General features: G+C 36.7%; 1 protein-coding gene and 1 pseudogene across 1 annotated transcript; both read left to right on the top strand.

Moving 5' to 3' along the window:
- The first annotated feature begins 691 nt into the window (after positions 1-691).
- On the top strand, positions 692-1,624 carry LOC144254484 (olfactory receptor 14C36-like). Its single transcript, XM_077797714.1, has one exon. It carries the CDS (start codon positions 692-694, stop codon positions 1,622-1,624), a length of 933 nt encoding a protein of 310 aa, XP_077653840.1.
- A 14,387-nt stretch (positions 1,625-16,011) lies between these two features.
- Positions 16,012-22,375, top strand: part of LOC144254491 (AP-1 complex subunit sigma-3 pseudogene) — a 169,847-nt pseudogene continuing 163,483 nt past the window's right edge.

A 22,375-nucleotide genomic window follows, 5' to 3' on the forward strand; every position in this document is an offset into this window, starting at 1 on the left:
CCTATCTGAGATCCTGTGGCCTGCATACAGTATCACCCCATCCTGAGGAGCAGTAGGAAGAGTGGGGGATGGCAGGAGAGTCCAGGTCCAGTCCAGTCAGATCCCCTCATTTTACCACAGCACTGGACCTGCAGCCTGGTATGGAAAAGTTTGAATTCTTGAGGTTCTTTCTTCATGAGTAAAAGTTTTTCATGTTCATGGAGATAAATACTCCTATATTATGAATAGTTTCCTATTTAAAAATATTTGAAAATTAATTACAATTGGAATTATTAATAATACTTTGAATTATTTAGTGTGGAAAAATGGCAAAATAATGTTGAAATTATATTCATGGAAGAGAGTGAAGGTAACTATATTATAAATCATTAAAAAGAAAACACATTGTCACATGCTCTGCATGGAGTTTCAGTAGGTGAGGGGATGCCTGATGAGGACCTGAGGACAAGCCCTGCAGGTCACGCCCAGACCCTGGGCTGCAGACCTCCACACCTGAACTGGTGTGGAGGTGCACTCTGCTCAGAAATGAGTAAACATTTGAGAAAAACATGAGTGACTTTCCTCTCCAGGGAAAGCAACTGCAAAATACAAATAAAAATGGTGCATATGAATATATAAAGTAATTGCATTAACTCTGTTTTCTTTCCACTTTTATCTCTTTATTGTCCCAGTCAACCTGAATTTTCAATGAATGGATAATTCCACCATGGTAACTGAATTTCTCCTCCTTGGCTCTCCTGATGGCTGGGATCTGAGTTTCCTCTATTTCACAGTATTCCCAATGACCTACTTGGGTACCTTGTTAGGGAACCTTCTCATCGTCACTGTCACCACTGCTGACCAGAACCTGCACACACCCATGTACTTCTTCCTCAGGAATCTGTCCATCTTGGACATGTGCTTCATTTCCATCACTGTCCCCAATGCGTGTGTCAACTCTCTCACTGGCAACAGGGCCATTTCAGTGGCTGGTTGTGCAACCCAGATCTTCCTGGTCATTTTTTGTGCAAGTGTTGAACTTCTGTTTCTCACCATCATGGCCTGGGACCGCTATGTGGCCATCTGCCAGCCCCTCCAGTACCCCCTCATCATGAACCCTCAATTTTGTGTCCGCATGACCCTGGCTTCATTGCTCAGTGGTCTGCTCTATGCAGGTGTGCACACAGGGAACACATTTCGGCTGTCCTTCTGCCAGTCAAATGTGGTCCATCAGTTCTTCTGTGATGTCCCCTCTCTGCTGAGGCTCTCCTGCTCTGACACCACCAGCAACAAGGTCCTTATTCTTGTCTCTGCTGTGGTCATTTGTGGTGGTTGCTTCCTTCTTATTGTCGTGTCATATTTTCGCATATTTTCTGCTGTGCTAAAATTTCCCACCAGAGCCCCAGGGAAGGCCTTCTCCACCTGCACACCTCATATCCTTGTGGTGTCCATCTTCCTCAGTTCCATCACAGGTGTGTACCTGAGGTCCTCAGCAACCTCTGACACACTTGAGGACATGGTTCTCTCTGCCTTTTACACCATGGTTCCTCCCTTCCTGAATCCTCTCCTCTACAGTCTCAGGAACAAACAGGTAAAGGATGCTGTGAGGAGATTAATGGGAAGACAGTTGTTCTCAGGGAAATGATGAAGATGCTTTTCAGTACTATTATTATTTCACTGTTTGAGGTTCTTAATTAGAGATCATGCTCTTCATAGCTGGGCTTCAGAAGTCATACTGCTTACTCTAATGTCACCTTATTGGGTCCTGGGTACTTCAACTTGTAAAATAATTTTTGTTTTAATTTTTTGCCATCATTTCTATTTATTCTTCATAAAATGTATAATGTTAGCAAATGCATCTTTAATTAATGAGTATAATTCAAGTTGTGTGCTATAATCATTTGAGATTATATCTGTTTATGATTCACCAAATACTTTGTAGTTCTTCTATCAAAGTCACAGATGCAAACCTTACAAATCAATCATGAGAACAACCTGATATCATTTGATCATATTTTGTGATCTCATTTAGTGATGTGTGAAATAAATCTGGAAGATCCCTGGTACACAATTGTGTCAATTTACATACATTGGAAATACACAAAAATCAAATCCTAAAGAAGTTATAACCCAAAGTGTAGAGGGAATCATAGCAACATTTCTCTCCTCTGGAACATAGAAAAATAGGATAGTTCTTGTCCATGAAGTAAACAGAGGGCCATGGTTACCAAACCCTGTGTCTTGACAGTCAAATCCATGCCCTGGGGAAGCCACATTGCCTTCCTAGGCCATGTTGGCTGCCAGTCTTTTTTATGTCCATGATTGACCCAGAGATGGGGACCAAACCCTGGGGCTAAGTTGCAAGTGAGCATTCAGATGGTTGTCTCCCTCATGTAACTTAATGTAATATTTAAGACATCTGTCATGTCTTATAAAAATGAAATGACAGACAATAATAATCTGACCTAAGTGTCTCCCCTATGTCAACTGTAAGTATGTAATGTAAGCCTGTATCTGCACCTGTCCTTTAGTGCCTTTTGCAGGCTTTCATCCTCTCACACAGGTTATCTCTTTTCATATTTTGGTGTCCCAACTGGTATGTGTTTTGCTAGTTATTAATTACAACTCACATATTCTCACTGTCAATGTATCTAGAAATTTTAATATAACAAAATAAGAAGAAAAGAGTTCATACAAATTGCAGGCAATGTATCAAACTTCAAATTCTGAGAACAGTTTTTCTTTTTACCAGTTCACTAATAAGAAAATAATGGACAAAAATATAAATGTATGTATTACCTAGGAAAACACAAAAGTCTAAATATAGGTGATTAATGAATAACAGAGTCTCTTAATGTTGCAGACAAGGGAATACTTGTAGTAGGAATCAATGAGCACCCAGATAATCAGCAGGAAGCCTTGACCTGATATCACATGATCCAACCAAAACACAGGCTCCATCCACTGTGTCCATGAGGACTGGGTCTCACTGCTATAATATCCTTGATAGAGCAGAATGACCTGAAGAGCACCACAGATGAATTCTGCAACCTCCAACTTTTCATGCATTTCCTCGCCAACTATATCCATGAATCCTAATGAGTGGCATTCAAAATCTTGCATGAATTGAGGTGACAAGCAAATTAAGTTTAACTTTAATATATAAAGTTGGAAAAAAAGTAAATAGCATACACTAGTCCTATTGAGAGACATCCATCTTGGTGAAAGTCATTAGATTTTTAACTTGTGTTTTAAGATGTTTTATACCCAAAAAGCTGGTTGCAGAGGAGATGCAAATAACTAAATATTGGTACAAAGACCATATGGAATCCTATATCTGATGTCAAATTATTCAAAGCCCTGAAGATAACTTCCTGGGGACAAAAAAAGGAGAACATCAGTTAAAAATAGATAATAGCAGCAGCTAATTATTAAGATATTTCTTTCACACATAAAATAAGGTATTGTCTTAATCTATTTTCTGTGGTTATTCTCTGGGATTACCAAATTATTCAGAATACATTAAAGAAGATGAAAATATGAAATATTATTTTTTGCTCAAATTAAGTCTAATGTTCTGAAAAGGGACCATGCCATGAAATATGAATTCCAATTTCAGTATCTGCACATCATATTTCAACCTAGTTATGTTAATTTTAACAGAATAAAACATTTGTGTGTACATTGTTGATTTTTAAAATAATCAATGTTAATGAAAAGATTTTCACTTTTAAATTAATCTTTTTAAAAATCATTTCCCTCTCATATACATGTTCTGTGAATCAAAAACAAAAACATAGCATTTCTCAGGGAAACTCCTTTAAAATTCTTTTAGTTCATTGTTAATAGCCTTGCATCACTATGCATTAAATATGGATGGGTGTTAATGATTCATTATCAATTTACTACTTTTTAAGAAACATGCTGTCTTACCTCACAAGTCAGCAGGTAGTCACATGTGATCATGTTATTTATTAAATTATCTGCATCAAGAGACAATATCACCTTTACAGACATGGATATGAAAGAAGTTCCTAACTATGTGATTTAGTGGAGTCTACTGTTAAATGATTTAAAATAGAATGATAAGTAAGGTCATTGTGACTTGGTGAAATTGGCAATATGAAGGCTCAGACTGGGGATGAAGGAGCCACAGGTACTGAGTTTGGAGTCTTGGGTGCAAGGGGCAAGTCTCAGCAGCATGGCTTGATGAGCCAGTTCCTAGGAGCAGACTGACAGCTCATGAGCTCAAAATGGGCCTCGACTTACTGGATTTAATGAGTTTCCTTAGAAAATGCTCAAGTTACTCTGGTTTTTTGATTCTGCTTTTTTTCTTTCTTTAAATATTTATTTATGTATTTATTTTCATTGTAGTTGCACTCAATACCTTTATTTATATGTGGCCCTGAGGATCAAAACCAGGGCCTCCGCTCATGCTAGGCAAGCGCTCTTCCACTGAGCCCCAGCCCCAGCCCTTAGATTCTGCTTTCTCAGTAAGAACTTACAGAACCCCATGGTTTGTTAGTGCATCAGGTGATGCAAAGCTGGAGTGTAGCATATACCCAGGGATGGAAGGGACCAATTAGATGTGCACTGGTATTGGCTGAATCATCTGTGCAGATTGATAATTACATTAAGATCAATTCAAAGTTTTAGATGTTCTTCTAATTTTTGTAATTTTATGGATGCAAACATAGTTGTTCAACATTTTAAAGATCAGAGATTCACACCAAAAGCAGAGAAGTAGAATCAGAGTCTGTGGTGCATCTCTACCTGGTCCAGCAGCCAATCATGCTTGCTTCAAAGACAGAAAAGTTCCTTTCTAATGTACCAACAAAAAATGGATTTCCTATGAGGAAAATTGCTTCTACTTTGATTTCAAGATAGTGGTTCCAATGCAATGGCACAAAAGGCCACAGACTTCTGTAGGACATATTATTCTCATTAAGACAGGATGTTCTTCAATCTTAGGAATCCTGTGTCATGCCCAGATTTCCTCTGTCAAACTAACATGTGTCCAGCTCAGTCTACTCATCAGGGTGAATATTTTATGGTGTTTGGGGCATCAGTAGCACTTTTCCCCAATTTAGCAAGCCTTATTTAAACTTGGAATTGTATAGGATCTAGGATAAAAGGTGGGGTGCAGAACTTCCTTTCAGAAGTCAAATTGTTGATTTTTAAACTGGAAGTGAGCTTTTCTCCTCCCTTAGTCACATCTCTTATGATAACAGTGGAAAATGCAGACAGTATCAGTCCTGGATGTTTTAAGAGTTGATGTGAATGTAAGAAGCAATCCCTGCAAACAACCCTGCCTGGCCTAGGAGCAGGAAGCAACATTTTCTTAGTGGCTGGGACCACTTACCAGTCCCTGTGGAAATGCAAATAATTTATTTTTGGTAAAATACCTCTTTGGAATTGTCTATTAGCACAGTGTGGGCCTCACTTCTCAGCACTGGTATATTACTAGGTGGAGAGACCTCAAGAAGAAAGATCAGCAAACTGAACTAAAGATAAGCAGTAAACTCCAACTAATGAGGTTACTGTGAGGTTCCCAGATGGAAGATTTGAATTTTGTACACTGACATCCACAGTCCTTCCCTAAGCTCCATTTTTGTGAAAATCTGGAGAAGTGCTTCTATCCTGCGACTCACGCTGCCTTCATGAAAAAAGGTTTGAGTTGTGAGAAAACGCTGGGAAGTGTTAAATTAAAGAGACAAGCCTCTAATTATCTTTAAAACCAGCTCCAGGATGGCTCCTCCCAGCTCCATCCTCAAGCCATCGAATGTGGAAACGAGGTTTACTGAAGAGGCTAGTGAGAAAGAGAACATGCCAGGTAGTGGACTTTTATTGGGGAACAAGAAATTCTGGGGAAAATTCCATCCAATTAAGATTAAAGGGGGAAGCATCCCAACATCAGGGGTAATGATTGGGTCTTCAGGGCAGTTGCCAGACATGCCTCTGCATGGACTAGCCCTCAGACCTGGAGAAGGGTTGGGAAAGCTCTGACACAACTATGTCTAAGTGCCTCTCACCCAGCCAGAGAGATAACTCAAATCAAGTGCAAGGATTGCCTCCCACAATGGCTAAAGTCTACAAAAGGCCCACATCTTATTTCAGCAGTCACACTCCATTCTGGCTTTTACTTACTGGGCCTCATGGATTTTTGGTCCCTTCCACTTGGGGTATTTTCATCTAAAATGCTATCTCATGTTTGAATGGAGTCAGTTAGGAAAATAAATAAATCACCACCAAATCTTAGTAACAAGGTGTCTTGGTGGTACTCAAAGAGAAATATGGACAAGCACAACATTGGCTTGACAGTTTTAGGCAGATCCAGAGTCAAATCAAACCACATGTGTCTTTTTCGTGGAAAAAGTAGGAACATTAAGAACAAGATGACAAGAGTGACAAGAAAGAAGTGCTCCAGTTGGTAAAAATACTGTAATGCATCCAGAGTCTTAAAGAGGAGGGCAGCAAAGCAAAGAACTCAGACATGAGAAAGAGCACTCAGCCAAGGAACTGTGATGGGCAACTTCAGCTGGACAGGAGCTGCCTGGTGTCCCAGGACCTGGGAAGGCTTCCCTCTGCATGACAGTGAACACTGGCTCTGGAATGTCCTTTACAGAGTCCAGATTTAATTCTCCTCATTGGCAGCCTGTAGTCATTTCTAGGATGACTGCTTAGTTTTAAGTCTGAAGGAGGAGTCCACAGGGCACACTGTCAGGATCTCACTGACATGCTAGCTAACCACAATTGATGAAGGCTCTTTTCAAATGGATGCAAAGTCCATGTTTCTCTGCAGCCTCTTCTAAAACTGTATAGTCTCTTACCTGTGGGGAGCATTTGTCATTGTCAACAGGTTTAAAACCATCATATCTGAGCTCCTTAATGTCTAATAGCCATTCACTCTAAGAGCCATTCACTCTCTTCTTTTTGGTGCTAACTATGAGCAAGCAAAAAAATAATAATAATAATAAGTGCCATCTTGAACAGTGATGTGGGAGACTCCCTGGGAGGATCCCCTGTTCCACTTTCCATGTCACTTCAGGAAACCCATGGCCAAGCTCAAGATCACAGCAGAAGTACCATCCACTTTGTGTCTTCATATACCTGGGTGGCAGCCTCACGGAGAAGCAGGAGGCTTTGTCAATGAACCCACCTTCACTCGCAAGCTGCACCCAACAAACTCTGACCTCAGAAACACTGCCCTGTGTTAGGTTGGCTCCTGCTGTCCTTGTGTCAGTATCCGCCCATCAGTACCAACTCACAATCATGAGCCCTGACTGAGGGATCAAGTCTCCACGGAACCATGAAACCCCAGAGTCCCAGCTTTCCAGCACATTCCTCACCTGAGCAAGGGTGAAAACCTTAACTCCCAGTGAATCTTAAGATGGGTTTTATTAGAAAAAGCCATTGAAGTCCTGCTAAAGCTGCACAGGAACTGTTAAGTGTTGGTAGCCATCTGGGAAAGACTACAGTCTTCTCCCAAAGTGACTGTGCACCAAGAAAAATAAAATAATGAGAACTTTTTGGGCTCTCTGACACGGGTAGTTGATTTTTCCCAGTATAATTTAGTACAGGCTACTGGAAGCACACTTCTTTCACCGGGTAAGTCCAAAAACATACCCTCAGTGTCCTAGTCAGGTACATATCCACATTTTAGCCTTATATCATGATTTTTAGCAGAGACTTTGACAACCTGCACCATCTCCAGGAGTAGCAATGGGTTGATTGTGCAATACTTATTGGACAAACCAAGCAAGAAGCAGAAACTGCTCTTGGCTGGCTTGCAATAATTTGTGTGTCAGAAACTGGATAGAAACAATAAAAGCTCAGGGGTCTCACATGTCAGGAAAACAGCTGAAATATCATGGTCTGGGTCATGAGATTTGCCCTCTTATGTGAAGTATAAGTCATTCTATCTTGTCTCTTCTACAACTGAAAAGAGTCACGCTGGATAGAGAACTTCTCTGAATTTTCAAGACATCCTACTAGTTGCATGGGTGTGCTACTTCAGACCATTGACCAGGTGGCCATGAAGCCTCTGACTCTCAGTGGGAAAGAGAAGAAGAGATGGCTCTGTGGCAAGTCCAACCTGGCATGCAAACTTCTCAGTCACTTGAGCCCTAGGCTCCAGCAGAACCAGACATGTCTGAAGTGACAGTGGCTTCCAGTGACACTGCTCAGAGCATTTGGTAGGTCCCTATATTTGAAGCACAATTCAGACACTTCAGATTTTGTAGCAGATTTTTGCCATATTTTGTGAATACATTTCTTCATTTTAATAGGTATATATTAATTAATTTAAAATGGAGCTTTGTAGAGATACAAAGCACTACAGGAAACCAGCATAAAGAAATGTATGCTGAGCAGCAGAGGAGGAGTCCTGGAATGAGGAAAGGAATCTTAAGTTCATGCATCTGCCACAGGCCAGGGGAGAAGAACTACAACCTCTGTTCAGACCAGTAGTGTGTAAAGCGAAGGTATCTGTGGGAAGTTATGAAACAGGCATGAAAGCATCTTCTTGAAACTTCTACTCAGCAAGGAAGACTTCAGGACAAGCAGGTGAGATAGAGCAAGAGCATGCATCCAACAGAATAGGAAGAAGAGAAATTGTCGTTGTCATTGTCTGTTACATAGAATTCACATGTGCATGTGCAAGGATACACACAGAAATAATAATTGCAAAATTGATAGCATATTTGAAATAAAATTTTATTTTATTTACTCTGGATTGGGGTGGTGTGATATCTTTTAACCACTATTGTCAGTCACATGTATCCCTGGTGCAGAAAGAAAGTTAAATATAGATGGAGACCTTCATCATCTTTAGATCTGCATCATAAGTAAACATAATGTTTGAATTGCTTAAGTTTAGGAAGATAAATTTAATATATAGCATCTGCTTTTTATCTCCAATATTTTACAAGGAGAAATTTTTCAAAATTATAGTTGTATACAAAAGTAACTTTATTGATCAATGTAGACTAGATATTTTAAAGAATATGAAAAAGAATTAAAGTTGAAGAAAATATGCTTCCTCCTTACTAATCATTTCCTCTCTAGTGTCAACTTCTGGTGCCACTCATTGGCATCATCAGTGTTGCCCATCCTGGCCAGCAGCTGGCCTCATGATGCATGGTCCAAGACATCTCCTTTCTATCTTCTTTCTCTAAAAATCTGAAAAATTTCCTCTAAATAATCTATAATAAATTACATTTATAACACATTGCATAATGCTCATTCATTTTGAAGCAATCTATTTCATGACACCAATATGAAACTTTGATTTTGCATGCAGCTCAACACTGATTTTGATATAGACTATCATGTTAATTTGAAGTCTACTCATGAAAAGTCAGATGAAAAAATAGACACTTGATCTTTTGATTTGTTATACTAACATCTTTTCCCATGTTGCAAAAATTTCTCTTAAATGACTGGAATTTCATTTGCTTTTTGGAAATCATTTTTAATATTAATGCATGCTATAATTTAACTACCTATACAATGTCTAGCATATAAAGATTGAAGTGAATATGTTAATCTAAGAAAATGAAATAGATAAATGCTTTTAACTTCAAATTTAATTTTGACTCATTTTGATTTTTATTTTTTAGTTGAGATGTAGTGTCTGTATGTGTTAGACAGAACACCACGTTAATGTGATACACCTGTCAAACGTGTGATGATCAAAGCTGAGCAACCTCCTTAGACCTTGGCCTTCCTGTGTGCTCGGCATGTCATCCTCCTCTTCTCCAGTCCTTCTGAGACCTCACCCCACCTGCTCTCTCCAGTACCTTCCAACTGCCCTACAGCAGGGCCAGTGCCCAGTTCCCTCCTCTCCCTGGCTGGGTGGCCACCCTGACACTTCTTTATGTCCTCACTTCCCCTGCCCTCCATGTCTTTAATGACACCATCCCATTATCTTCTTCCCTCAGACCTGCTTTTCAGCTTTCACAAATGAGTGAGAGTATGCAGAGCAGGAATAAAATAACAGCCAACTTAGAGATTGTGAGAAAGAGAAATTTTTAGATGATTATATCCCTAAAATTTATGTTTTTCAGAAACCAAAAATATTTAAAAACTATAGGATAGTTTGAGGGATGTCTCCCATAGCTAAGCTTTCCTAGAAATTTTGTTGAAACTGAGGTGTGTTGTCATATGAAAGCAAGTGGGGACTGCAAGGAGGGCAGATTTGAAAATCATCTGTTTGTGAATTAAGTTTTATTAAAAGGGTTTGGAAGAAACACATTGTATTAAGTTTTTGTTAAGGTCAGGGGAAGGTGTTTGCTGCCTGAGCCTGTCCTACAGCACACATCTGGGAAATGGCATGGAGACACACATGACCTGAAAACAAATGGCTTGAATAAAGCAAAGTTAATCAGGAAATGGTTAATGATCATGTGTGGAATAGGAGATAAAAGGAAGTACCTTTCTTCTATAGGGATAGTGTAAACACTCTGGGTTTGCATTGATTGTCAGACAGAAGAACATGCACACTTGCTAGTGTTACAGTAGTGAAAATAATGTCTTCATATATTTCTACATTAATCAGTCATAACTTTTGTGGTTAACTTGAATGTGCTAACACATAGATATTTTCCATCTTTAGATAGCCATTAGTTTTAATTCTCTTTTTTTTACTAGATTCAAATTTTAAGCAATTAAGGAATTATATCTGTCAATTAATTCATTGTGGTGTTTATTTTGTTAAGCAGACCATGTTAACATCACATAATACACATTCTGCATCACTGTCATTTTATAAATAATGATGAGCATGTGTATCCTGAATTCAAATGATTTATAATTTATTTGCCTAGAAAATTTGAAAAAAAGCAGAAGACCTATCCCGGAATATTCTCAAACTTGCATCAACCAAGGTCTTGCAACCCACTGACAAGCATGGGGAGCTGCCCCTTTCCATGGGAAAGCGCACATCCTGACAGTGAACACAAGAGGGCGCAATCACTTGGCATTGGCCTCGACATTCTTTTCTTTTAAAGTACTATTCTTTTTATTTATTTTTGTTTGTTTGGTTTTAGTTTTATTGATTTTATTTTTTTAAATACAAAATGTTGAATGCGTTACGTTTCTTATTACACTTATAGAGTACAATTTTTCATATCTTTGTATACAGAGTATGTTCATGCCAATTCAGGCCTTTATACATGTACTTTTTTTTTTGGCATTGCAATTCTTAATACACATATATACCACAATTTTTCAGATCTCTGTTTATGCATAAAGTATTTTGCCACCCAAATCGAGTCTTCATATTTGAACCTTGGTTAATGATGTCCATCACATTGCACCACCCTTGCTAATCCCCTGCCCCATCCCTTTCCCCCGGGACCCCTCTTCACTATCTAGAGTTTATCTATTCCTCTCATGCTCTCCCTCCCTACCCACTATGAGTCAGCCTCCTTATATCACAGAAAACATGTATAATGTTTAAATAAATGTCAATATATTTATTTTCTTGAATACTTATTTATGCTAAAAACATTCAAAATCCTTGCTTTTAGCTTTTTAAAATGTGTACAGTAGGTTATTTATCAATATTTACTCTATTGTGCAATTGCACATCTGAACTTCTTATGCCAAACTGTAATTTAGTATTCAATGATCAATATTTCCCAGCCCTCCCAATCCTCTCCCTAATCCCTAGTAACCACCATTCTACTCTCAATTTCTATGTGATCAACTTTTTTAGTTGACGCATATAAGTGAGATCTTGTGGTACTTGTCTTTCTAAGCTTGGATTATTTCACTTAACAAAGTTAATTATGTCAAAATTAACCTCAATATTATATATAAGTAAAATGATTAAAACTAATATTGAATCTATAGTTTAATTCAGGTTGTTGCAAATAACAGGACTTCATTCATTTTTGCAGATAAATAACATTTTGTTGTGAATATGTACAACATATTTTTTATCACATGTCACTTGGTAGACACTTAGTTTATTTTCTATTTCTTGGCCATGGTGAATAGTGCTGCAATAAACAGGATGTGCCAATGTTTCTTTGACACACTGATTTCATTTGGGGTATACATCCAGTAGTAGAATTGCTACAGTATTGTAGCTCTATTTTCAATTTTTTGAGGAAACACCATACTGTTTTCCATAATGTATACACTAATTTATATTCTTACCCAGTTTATCTTACTCATGATAAAACCCCCTTTATTGGAGTGAGATGGTATCTCATTGTGGTTTTAATTTGCATTTCTTTGATAGTCATATTGAGCATGTTTTTATATACTTGTTGATCTTTTGTATGTCTTTTTTTGAGAAATATCTATTAACTTTTTACCATTTTTATTCAGGATATTATTTATTTATTTATTTGCAGTTATTATTTGAACTCTTTGTATTTGCTGGAAGTTAACCATCTGTCATGCATACAGTTTGCAGATATTGACTCCCATTCAACAGGATGTCCCTTCACTCGGTTAATTATTTCTTTTTGGTATACAGAAGACCTTTATTTTGTCATAATCCTATTTGTCTACTTTTGCTTTCATTTTCTAGGCTTTAGGGAGTTTATTTAAAAAAGAAATCCTTGCCCATTTCAAAGTCCTGGAGCATTTCCACTCTGTTTTCTTCTAGCAGTTTTAATCTTTTGGGCTTTGATCCATTTGAGTTAATTATTATAACTGGTGAGATATAGAGTACAGTTTTCATTCTTCTGTCTATCTACCCAATTTTCCCAGTATTATTTGTTATTTATTTTCAATAAATTTATTTTTCAGACTCTCTTTTCTTCATTTCATTTTTTTCTTTTGTGTTGCTAAGGATCAAATCAAGGGTCTTTCACCTGCTAAGCAAGAACTCTGCAATTTGCCAATGAAATTCTGAGCAAAAAGAATAAAGCAAGAGGATTTATATTATATTACCTGATTTTGAAACATACTACAAAACTATAATGACCCAAATATTATGGTACTGGAATAAAAGCAGACATGTGAACAAGTGAAATAGAATAGAGAGCCAAGAAATAAATCCCTGTACTTTCAATCAACAAATTTTAAAAAAGACAACAAGAACTTGGTGGAGGGAAAAAAATTGTCTTCAATAAATGGTATTGGGAAAATGGGATATCCATAAATAGAAGAAGAGACCACAATTCTCACCATATACAAAAGTCAATTCAAACTAGATCAATTATTTAAATATAAAATCCAAAATGATGAAACTTTTAGAAGAACACAGAGGGGTATAACTTCAGGACATTGGTCCAGGTGAAGATAGTTTGGGGTATAACCCTAAAAGCACAGGCAATAAATTGACAAATGCAATTACATCAAACTGAAATGCTTCTGTTCACTGATAATCAAGATTTAAGAGAAAACATAGAGGTTAGGAAAAAATATTTGCAAACTCTTCATCCAATGATATTAATATCCAGAATATATAGTTTAAAAACTCAACAATTATGACAACAACCCCTCAAAAAATATACACATTTAATTTAAAAATTGGAAAATAATCTGAAAATATATTATTCAAAGAAGATATACAAATAACCAATAGGTACATAAAATAAACTCAAGATCACTTATAACCAGAGAAATGTAAATCATAAGATAGTGTCATCTCACCTGTGAGAATGACTACTATAAAAAAATAGGCAACATATACCTTATATACAGAGATTTGATAAATTGTGGTATAAAGGTGTATTAAGAATTGCAATGCAAAAAATTATGAATGTAATGCACTCCTCTATTGTGATGTATGCAAGAAAAAATTAAAAAAATAAAAAAATTAAAATATGCAAATTCTGGCAAAGACTAAGAGAAAGGGAAATTCTTATATATTTTTTATGATATTGCAGTTTGAATTGTCAGTGTCTGCCAAAGGTCATATGCTAAAGTCTTTGTTCCCAGTCCATTGAACTATAATGTGATGGTAGGACCTTTAAGAGTAGGGCTCAAGTAGAATATAGGTATGTCATCAGAGTGCCATTGAAGGGGTCTCTTCTGTCTCTCTGTCTCTCTGTCTCTCTGTTTCTCTCTCTCTCTCTCTCTCTCTCTCTCTCTCTCCTTCCCAGCTACCATGAGGTGAGCAGTTCTCTCAGTCAAATCCTCCTGAGCTGCCATAATCCCAGTTTTTCTTGGTGATGGAAAGCTGAAAAATGCAGTTAGGTACATAAATTTGACCAGGAACTGAACCTAAGGACACTTAATCTCTGAGCCACATCCCCAGACCTTTTAATCTCTTATTTTGACACAGGGTCTCGATAAATTACCTATGGCCTCACTAAATTGCTGAAGCTAGCTTAGAATTTGCAATCCTCCTACTTCAGCTTCCCAAACCGCTGGGATTATAGGCACGTTTTACTGCATCTGGCTTCATTTAAAGTTTAAACTAAAAAACTGGGATTTTCTCTCAAACTTTCTCACCTCCACTCCATCCTAAAAACCATATCTTCGGGACTGTTATAGACTGCAGCAATAGGAGAATTGACGTTTTGTCATCTATATATATCATATGCTAGAACTTGTGAGATGAAAGATAATTCTGTCAGGGGTTTCTCTTGATGTCACATCTAGGCCAGGCCTCTCCAATAGGAATATAATGTAAGCCATGGTTGAAATTTCAAATTTGTAGGAGACACACTAAGTCTTTGAAATCCTGTGTGCATTTTGAACATACAGCATATCTCAATTCGGACTAGCCACATTTCAAATATGCTGGTGTTTGAAATATTGTGCAACACAGTTCTAGGCTACAGCCACTGTTCTAGATATGTGCTGGTGCAATGATTCATGATGATCTCTGAAACTCCCATCCAATATTGAAGAAAATGGGCTAGTCATAGTGTTTTCAGATTGGGGACCATCAAAGTCCAAGCTATATATAAATCACCCACATTTCCAGATAGGGAAAACAGATACTAGTATAGCTATTCAGATTTGAAATAATCATTGTAGGGAATCTTTCAGGACTCCAACTATCTGAGTTATATTTTTAGAGAAGAAAAATCGTTATGAGATGTCCAATGTTTTCCTCTTTTAGTTTCTGTGGGATCCCTGAGTCTGTATACTTATAGCCTACACAGCACAGAGAAGATACTATGATCCCCCAGACTATTATCAGAGGGTACTGCATGCATCTCTTCTAGTATTAAACCCCCATATTTAAAGGTTAATGTTCATCTCTAGCCCAGATAGAAAACCCAAGCCCAAGGGAGAGGCGGCATAGTTCATTCTAACCTATTTAGACTCTTCTTCTCCTGTTTCAGAGATCAGAGGTTTTCATGTAGGGAAATGGAGGGGACAAAGACGGGAAACAGGTGGATCACTAACTTGATTTAATCAAACTTTCCTCTATTCTTCCTTTCCATACTTGTGGATCAATGCTTCTATGGTTAAAGCCCAAGATGTAAGAAATTTCTTCTCCACATTTCTCTGATTCCTCCCTTTGGTCATTGCCAGTATCACATCTAATACACAAAAGGTATGGAATTAAGGCCCTGGGTACCTTCACTCCTATTTGGTTTCTGGGGTTTCTCAATAAGCTTCAGGGGCCTGTTTCTGGGCCCTCTGTCCCAAACCTTCTAGGCCCCTCACCCAGGAGTCTGTGGCACAGTGTTCACTCTCATCACAGGCTTAACTCTTCCACCAAGAATGGCGATAGCCACTAAGACAGAATGAGGCTTAATGGTGAATTGCTGGTAATTCACTGGAGGTAGGGAGGGAGCTACTGATGGGAGTGGACATTTTGAAGGACATTACAAGGTTGTTACAGGTCAAGTACTGTGACAGCAGATGAGAGGTTTGAAGTGTGAAATACCTTTGGGGAATCCATTTCTTTGAGGGGAAGAATGAGAAAGCAGTATTTGGCAGAGAGAAACCCCAAATTGCTGTACAGATTTGACAAGTCTTGAGGAGCCAAATAGAGAACTCTGAAGGAAATATTGCTTGTTAGAGTTGCCCTATATGGGCCAAAATGGTCAGTTCATTATATTTCTACTTCCCTGCATGCAAACTGATCCAGGGAGGGCATAGCCCTGCATGAAGCAGTTCTGCACAGCCAAGGCAGATCATGAGGGAGATGGTGTTGGAGATGGTGTTGGAGCTGACTGCCAAACACACTCCCTGCAACTGGGCAGCAGGCCCTTCCTTGAAGAGTGTATTTATGGTGCTTCTCCTTGCTTACAGAGAGTTCTGGCCCCATTTCAAGCAATACTTGGCACCTATGTTTCCAATTGGGTGGACAAAGTACCAAGTTAGAGAATTCTGGGCCTGTGGGTCAGATAAGTAATATGAAAAGACTCTCTTTGTTGTTCGGGATCCCAGCTATCGGGACTGTTTTTTGAGAAGGGAAATAAACAAAAACAGGGCACAATGATGGAGTGCCTGACTGTGACCCTGGGCTTCAAAGCATGGCTCTTATTATGAACAAGACAGGAGAACCAGGGAAGGTGGAATTTAAGAGAAGGGACCCACACAAAACTCAGTCAAGCAGAATCACACAGAGAGGGAGGCAATGAACAGGTAAGAGACTCAGTACTGGAGATGAGCCCATAGAAGAGAAGTTCACGAGAGACAGAATTTAAGGAAGCCACACTATTGTTGTGAGCAACAATGCTAAGGTAGACCAGTGATTCTTCCTGAGGTGTCAGGGATGTTCAGTTGAGTACTGCTTTCCATTACTTCAATATCAATAAATATGGTTTTCACTAATGTTTCATCCACTATTTCATAAAGACTTTTGTTTTTACAAATCTTTAAATTAATAGACATGTTACTTTTCATTAGGTAAACATGTTTCAAAAATATTTTCACACTTTGTGAGTGTTTCAATGACTCAGAAATACTGTAAAATTAATGCTTTAGGGGAAAGGTGCGGATCCTGTTGCTTTACCTTAAAATAATGCCCCAAACCCTGACTTAATTTTCTAAGAGCAAAACTGGTTGTCCATTAAAAACTACAACATATATAATATATAATATTTACAAAATATATAATAATTACAATATAATATAATTATAATTAATTACTAATAATAGTAATATATAATACTTATAAGTATACTACTATACTAATATAATACTAAGTACTAAGTAGTATAATAAGTAGTAGTACTTATAGTAGTACTTATTACTTATAGTATTATTATTATTATACTTATACTACTTATAGTATTATATACTACTATGAATATACTTATAAGTATTATAGTATAATAGTAGTAATTATTATTATTGTAATATACAATTATTAATATATTTTATAGTAATTTTAAAAACCTATAAATTAAAGCAGTATCAGTAGAGCAGAGGAAAGGGAACAGGGGGAGGGAGGAATGGAGGGAATGAGGAAGTACGGGGAACTGAGCAAATTATATTCTATGCTCATATATTTACGTCAAAATGAACCCAGGTCAATTTCAGAAGAGTGGACATCTTACCAACAGTTGAGTCTTTCAATCTAGGAACATAGTATATCTTTATATCTATCTATTTTTTAAAAAATCAATATTTTGTGTTTTTAATCACATACTGCATTTTAAAAAGATACTTAATATCTGATTTTTTATTAATGATTATAAATGGTGATTTATAATGCTGCATAGTGTATTGCTAGCATACAGAAATGCAATCAAGTTTTGTATTTTGATTTGCTAAATCCAATATTTGATATAAGTGCCTTCCTAATAGACTCCTTAGGTCTACACAGAAAATCATGTTGTCTGTGAGGGATGATACTTTTTCTTCCTTTAAAATCCGTATTCCTCTTATTTCTCTTACTTGTGTTATTGTACTACCTAGTGTCTCTAGTCCTATGTGATCTATAACTTAGCAATGAAAGGAGTTAATATTGCAAAATCGAAGTAGTTACTGAAAAAAATGCAATGTCTGTGACTTCACTGAATTGAAACTGATGAACTAAGTACAATATTTTCAAAACTGTTGGTAGGTAATAGAATTCATATATTTAGAAAGAGTTCTTAGAAGAAGCTGGCATGAACTAGAGTAGGCATGTAGTCTGGTAGTGAACAAGGACAAATTGAGACCCAGGAAGAGGAAAAGAGTGAGCATTAGATATGGTTCTTCTTACTCAATCTCCTTCATAGGGAGGTATAAATCCAAGAAACTAGGGAACACTGGATCTTTTCTCAGCTGGCAACTGTGTGTGAATCCTTATCTATGGTATTGGAAAGATTAAAAAAAAGGAATAAAAGAAGTTGAAAACATAATGAATGGGTAAATTCTTGCCTAAGCAAAATTAAAAGTAGAAATAGGGTGGAATCATTATAAAATAAAAGAAGTAACAGAGGTCAGATTGATTAACTATAGTCTTTTTTTTTTGGAAGAAGGGGGAAGAGGGAAGAGGGAAGATGGTGGCTGTGTTTCAGATAGCCTCTTATTCTCTTCAAACCTTGTAAAGGTGAGTGGGGCAACTGAGACTGATAAAACTTCCTTGCATTGTATATTGATGGGGAAAATTTTCTTGTTATGCTTATAAAGATAAAGACTGATTATGGATAAATTAAGATTATCTAAAATATTTGGAAGCCAAATACTTCTAATGGTAAAAATGGCAGAGTTACAGAGGAAAGCAGAGCAAAATGGTAAGAAAGAGTACAGGTAAAAAATCAGCGCCCAATAGGTCTTCAGGAATTGAAGGATTGCATGAAGCACAAAGAAATGAGTTTACACACCTGGGATCCCTACTAATTCAGATAAGAGAGAGTTCATGCTGCCTTTCTTAGACCTAGAACACATTTTCGGACTGCTGTTAATATCTAATTCAACTCAAAGAGTGGAGATACACAAAGTTTCCTCAAAAAGCTAAAAATAGAACTGACATATAATCTAACTATACCTCTCTTTGATAATTGTCCAAAAGAGTTGAAATCAGGGTACTTTTAGAGATACACACATGCTCATTTAAATCATGGCACAATTCATACCAAGTTATGGAGTCATCTAGGTGTCTTTAACAGATAAGTGGATTAAAAAAAGTGTCAAAGATACACAATAAACGTTTATTCAGTCATGAAGAAGAATGAAATTATACCATTGGAAGGACAATGGATGGAACTGGAGACCATAATTTTGAGCGAAATAGGTCAGATTTAGAAAGAAAAGTATCTCATATTTCTCTCATAGATGGAGGCTAGAAGGAAAACTAAATCCAAGAAAACAAGGGAAGCCATGAATGCAGGAGGCCATTAGAGTAGAAGAAGAGGATCAGGGAAGGGAGGAAGGAAAGATAGGAGAGGAATGGACAGTGAAATTATCAGATTTCATCTTTGTGTATATACAAATATGACACAATGAAATCCACCATTCTGCATAATTAATAAGCACCAATAGAATCTAAAAGGAAATAAAAAAATGATAATGATCAATTGTGCTTCTCATTTAAATTTTATTTTTAAAACAGTCATGAATTAGTCAATTGATCTTTTAGCAATTTATGAAGTGAGACATGTAGTAAAATATCACAAAAGAAATTGTCATGATTCTTAGAGGTTTATCTCTCCATTGTGAATTGTATGATTATCTCTTGGTTCTCAAAACACTAAAGTAGTAGATATTCAGTTAATGTTTATGGACCATTTTAGTTTGCAGATTTGAATAATTTTATATTCATTGGTTCATTTTACCTAACTAGCAATCCCTTAGCATTTATACCAATTTTTGAAACCAGGATAACTAAAATCTGTACAAGGTCATAAAAGTAATAAATAGTGAATCCTTAAAGTAGTAAATAGTGAATTCTAAACCTGTATCTTTCTTCATTAAGATTATGGGGGAAGGGGGGGAGGATGGTGGGGGGAAATAAATGCTTAATTACATGTCATTGCACAAAAAGTTATGTAAATTTTACAATTTTAAATTAATATTTCAATTGAAATTGTATAATTATCAATTGATAAGAATTGTCTTTATACCAATAACAAATTTGCCTCAATTTTTCTGTGTATATTCATTTATGTAAATTTCTTCAGGAATTTTTGGATAAAATACCAAAATGCAAAAGTAAATAAAGACATTAAAATATGCCGTCAGTTTAAATATCACTTCATAAATTGAATTGCTTGTCATTATGAATGTTCTTGAAAGCCAAAATATTATATATACTTTGAAGAAAATAATATGTCAGAATATGGTTATACTTAAATCTATATATTTCAGGAATGTGAACTGTTGATAGAAATTTTAGGTTTCAGGTTGTCATTTAGTCCTTGGATAATTTTTTATGGAAATAAATGAAAAAGATTGGCGATAAGAAGAATTAGCAACTAGTGAAATTCAATATTGATATATTTGTGTGTGAAGATATAGGAGTAGATGCTTTGTTTTCTGGAAAGAGATGTGCAGGATTCAAATCTTCATTCTGACATGTATTAGCTTCATGGCTGAGATCTTGCTACTAAAATTATCTCATTTCACTTCCTTTTATTGTCTTAAAATATTAAACTACTAACCAGTGAGGATTAAGACTTTCCATTTGGAGTGCCTATGGACAGCAATCTAGGTGGAAGGCTAGAAGTTAAAAACCTCTCTTGAAGCCTCGGTTCTATAAATGGCAGAGATGTAAAATAGCTTACATGTATGTAAGATGGTTTTTCATGCAAGAAATAGTTATTTGAGGTGTCTTTGCTTGATCTTATATGTAGAGATAACAGATAAAACTAAAAACAATAAAAAATAAAAACCCTGTTTGCAAGCTTCCCTCTGTGCTGCTCTTCATGCTACAGTTGTTTGGTGAAACGGCAGCATCTCACTATTTTTATAGACCCTAGCCAGTAGTAAATGAATGAACTAGTCAAAGGTCATAGTGTAAAAAGAGTTAGTTATACTACTTACTTGCTGAAAACCCCAGCTGGTGACATCTATTAAATCATCCCGTAAACAAAGATTCCAAGAGGGAGATGGAAGTTCGGAAGTGTTTCTTATTAAATCTCTGAGATCATGATTTTTTGTGTCTCACTGGTACTCATAAACCTCAGTGACCCTAGCTCATAGCCCTGAATGTTACCAACAACCTTTTTTTTTTCTAAGACACACATAGGAGAATGGCTGAACAACTTCTGACTGTGGGATTTGACTGTTTTTATGAAAGGTTGCTGGGCTGTTGTAAATAAACTCATAAAATAAGACATGCTCCTCTGAGAACAAATCAAATGCTTTAAAGGAGATGGGGAAAGTGTAACTGTGAAGGGAGATTAAAAACCAATGTGTAGGGTTTGAACAAGTCAGCTTTTTGGAAAAACCTCAGAGTATCAAGGTTCTACCCTGAAAGTGTTCAGGTTCTACACTGAAGAGGAAATGATTACATTAATAATGTAGGATCTGAATATAGAAAGAGCCAAAGAAATAATGGTGAAGAAAAGGAAACACATGCAGACACTTTCTTGTCATTTAAGGTTTTTAGGAAAAGCATTGCAGGGTGATTGATCAGGAACTAAGTGTTATGCTGAACATGTAGTTACTTAAAGCAACCAAAAGGGAATGCTTGAAGGATTTTGTTTTGCCTTCATCACTGCCCAGAGGCAAATTGGTCAACTCTGAAGTTTTTACAGATTGTAGAAGTTTGTTGGCCTTTTCCATTTGCCTGCTTTCCCTTCTTCTCAATGAGTAAACCTTTCTGTAATGACATCTTCTTTATGATACTGCATGATTTCTTTGGTTTTTCCAAACTGTTGAGCTTTGTTAACACACTAAGCAGATGTCCATTTTTCTCTCATATTACATGAAACTTGCCTGAAACTGGACTTGGTTAAAATGATGGATGAATATCCAAGCTCATAAATTTGAACTTTTATAATAAACCTAAGCTTAATTCCATTTTTAGGAGGATGGAAAATGTGGAAAATCAAACAAAGGCAACATTACCTTTTTCTTTCAAAGGGAAAAAATCTCTGCTTTAGAGTACAAATTGCATAAATTGCATTCCCTCTCAACAGTATTAACAGTATATATAATATGCTGTCAATATTTATGAGTATATAAGTATATAAGTATATAAGTGTATGTGTTATATATATGTAGAAATGTATATGCACATATATATAACATATATCTAAGGGTGTGTGTGTGTGTGTGTGTTTGTGTGTTTGTGTGTGTGTGTGTCTGTGTGTATCCATTCTACTTCCTTCATTTGAAACTATCAATTCCCACCCCACCAATGCCTGTGCAGACTACTCGGCTATGTTCTACCTGGCCTTCCTTTTCTCCCTGGTTTTTCCCACAAAAACTGTCCCAGACAGGGAACTCAGAACTTCAGTCAAAAGAACATGCACTGTTGCCTCCACCCCTTTGTTCATGCCAATTCCTCTGACTAGAAAGTTCTTTGCTCAGTTATCTCTAATTTGAGAACTCACGGCCTTCATGATATATATATATATATATATATATA

This window comes from Urocitellus parryii, chromosome 1 (assembly GCF_045843805.1).
Source record: "Urocitellus parryii isolate mUroPar1 chromosome 1, mUroPar1.hap1, whole genome shotgun sequence".
Taxonomy (NCBI): domain Eukaryota; kingdom Metazoa; phylum Chordata; class Mammalia; order Rodentia; family Sciuridae; genus Urocitellus; species Urocitellus parryii.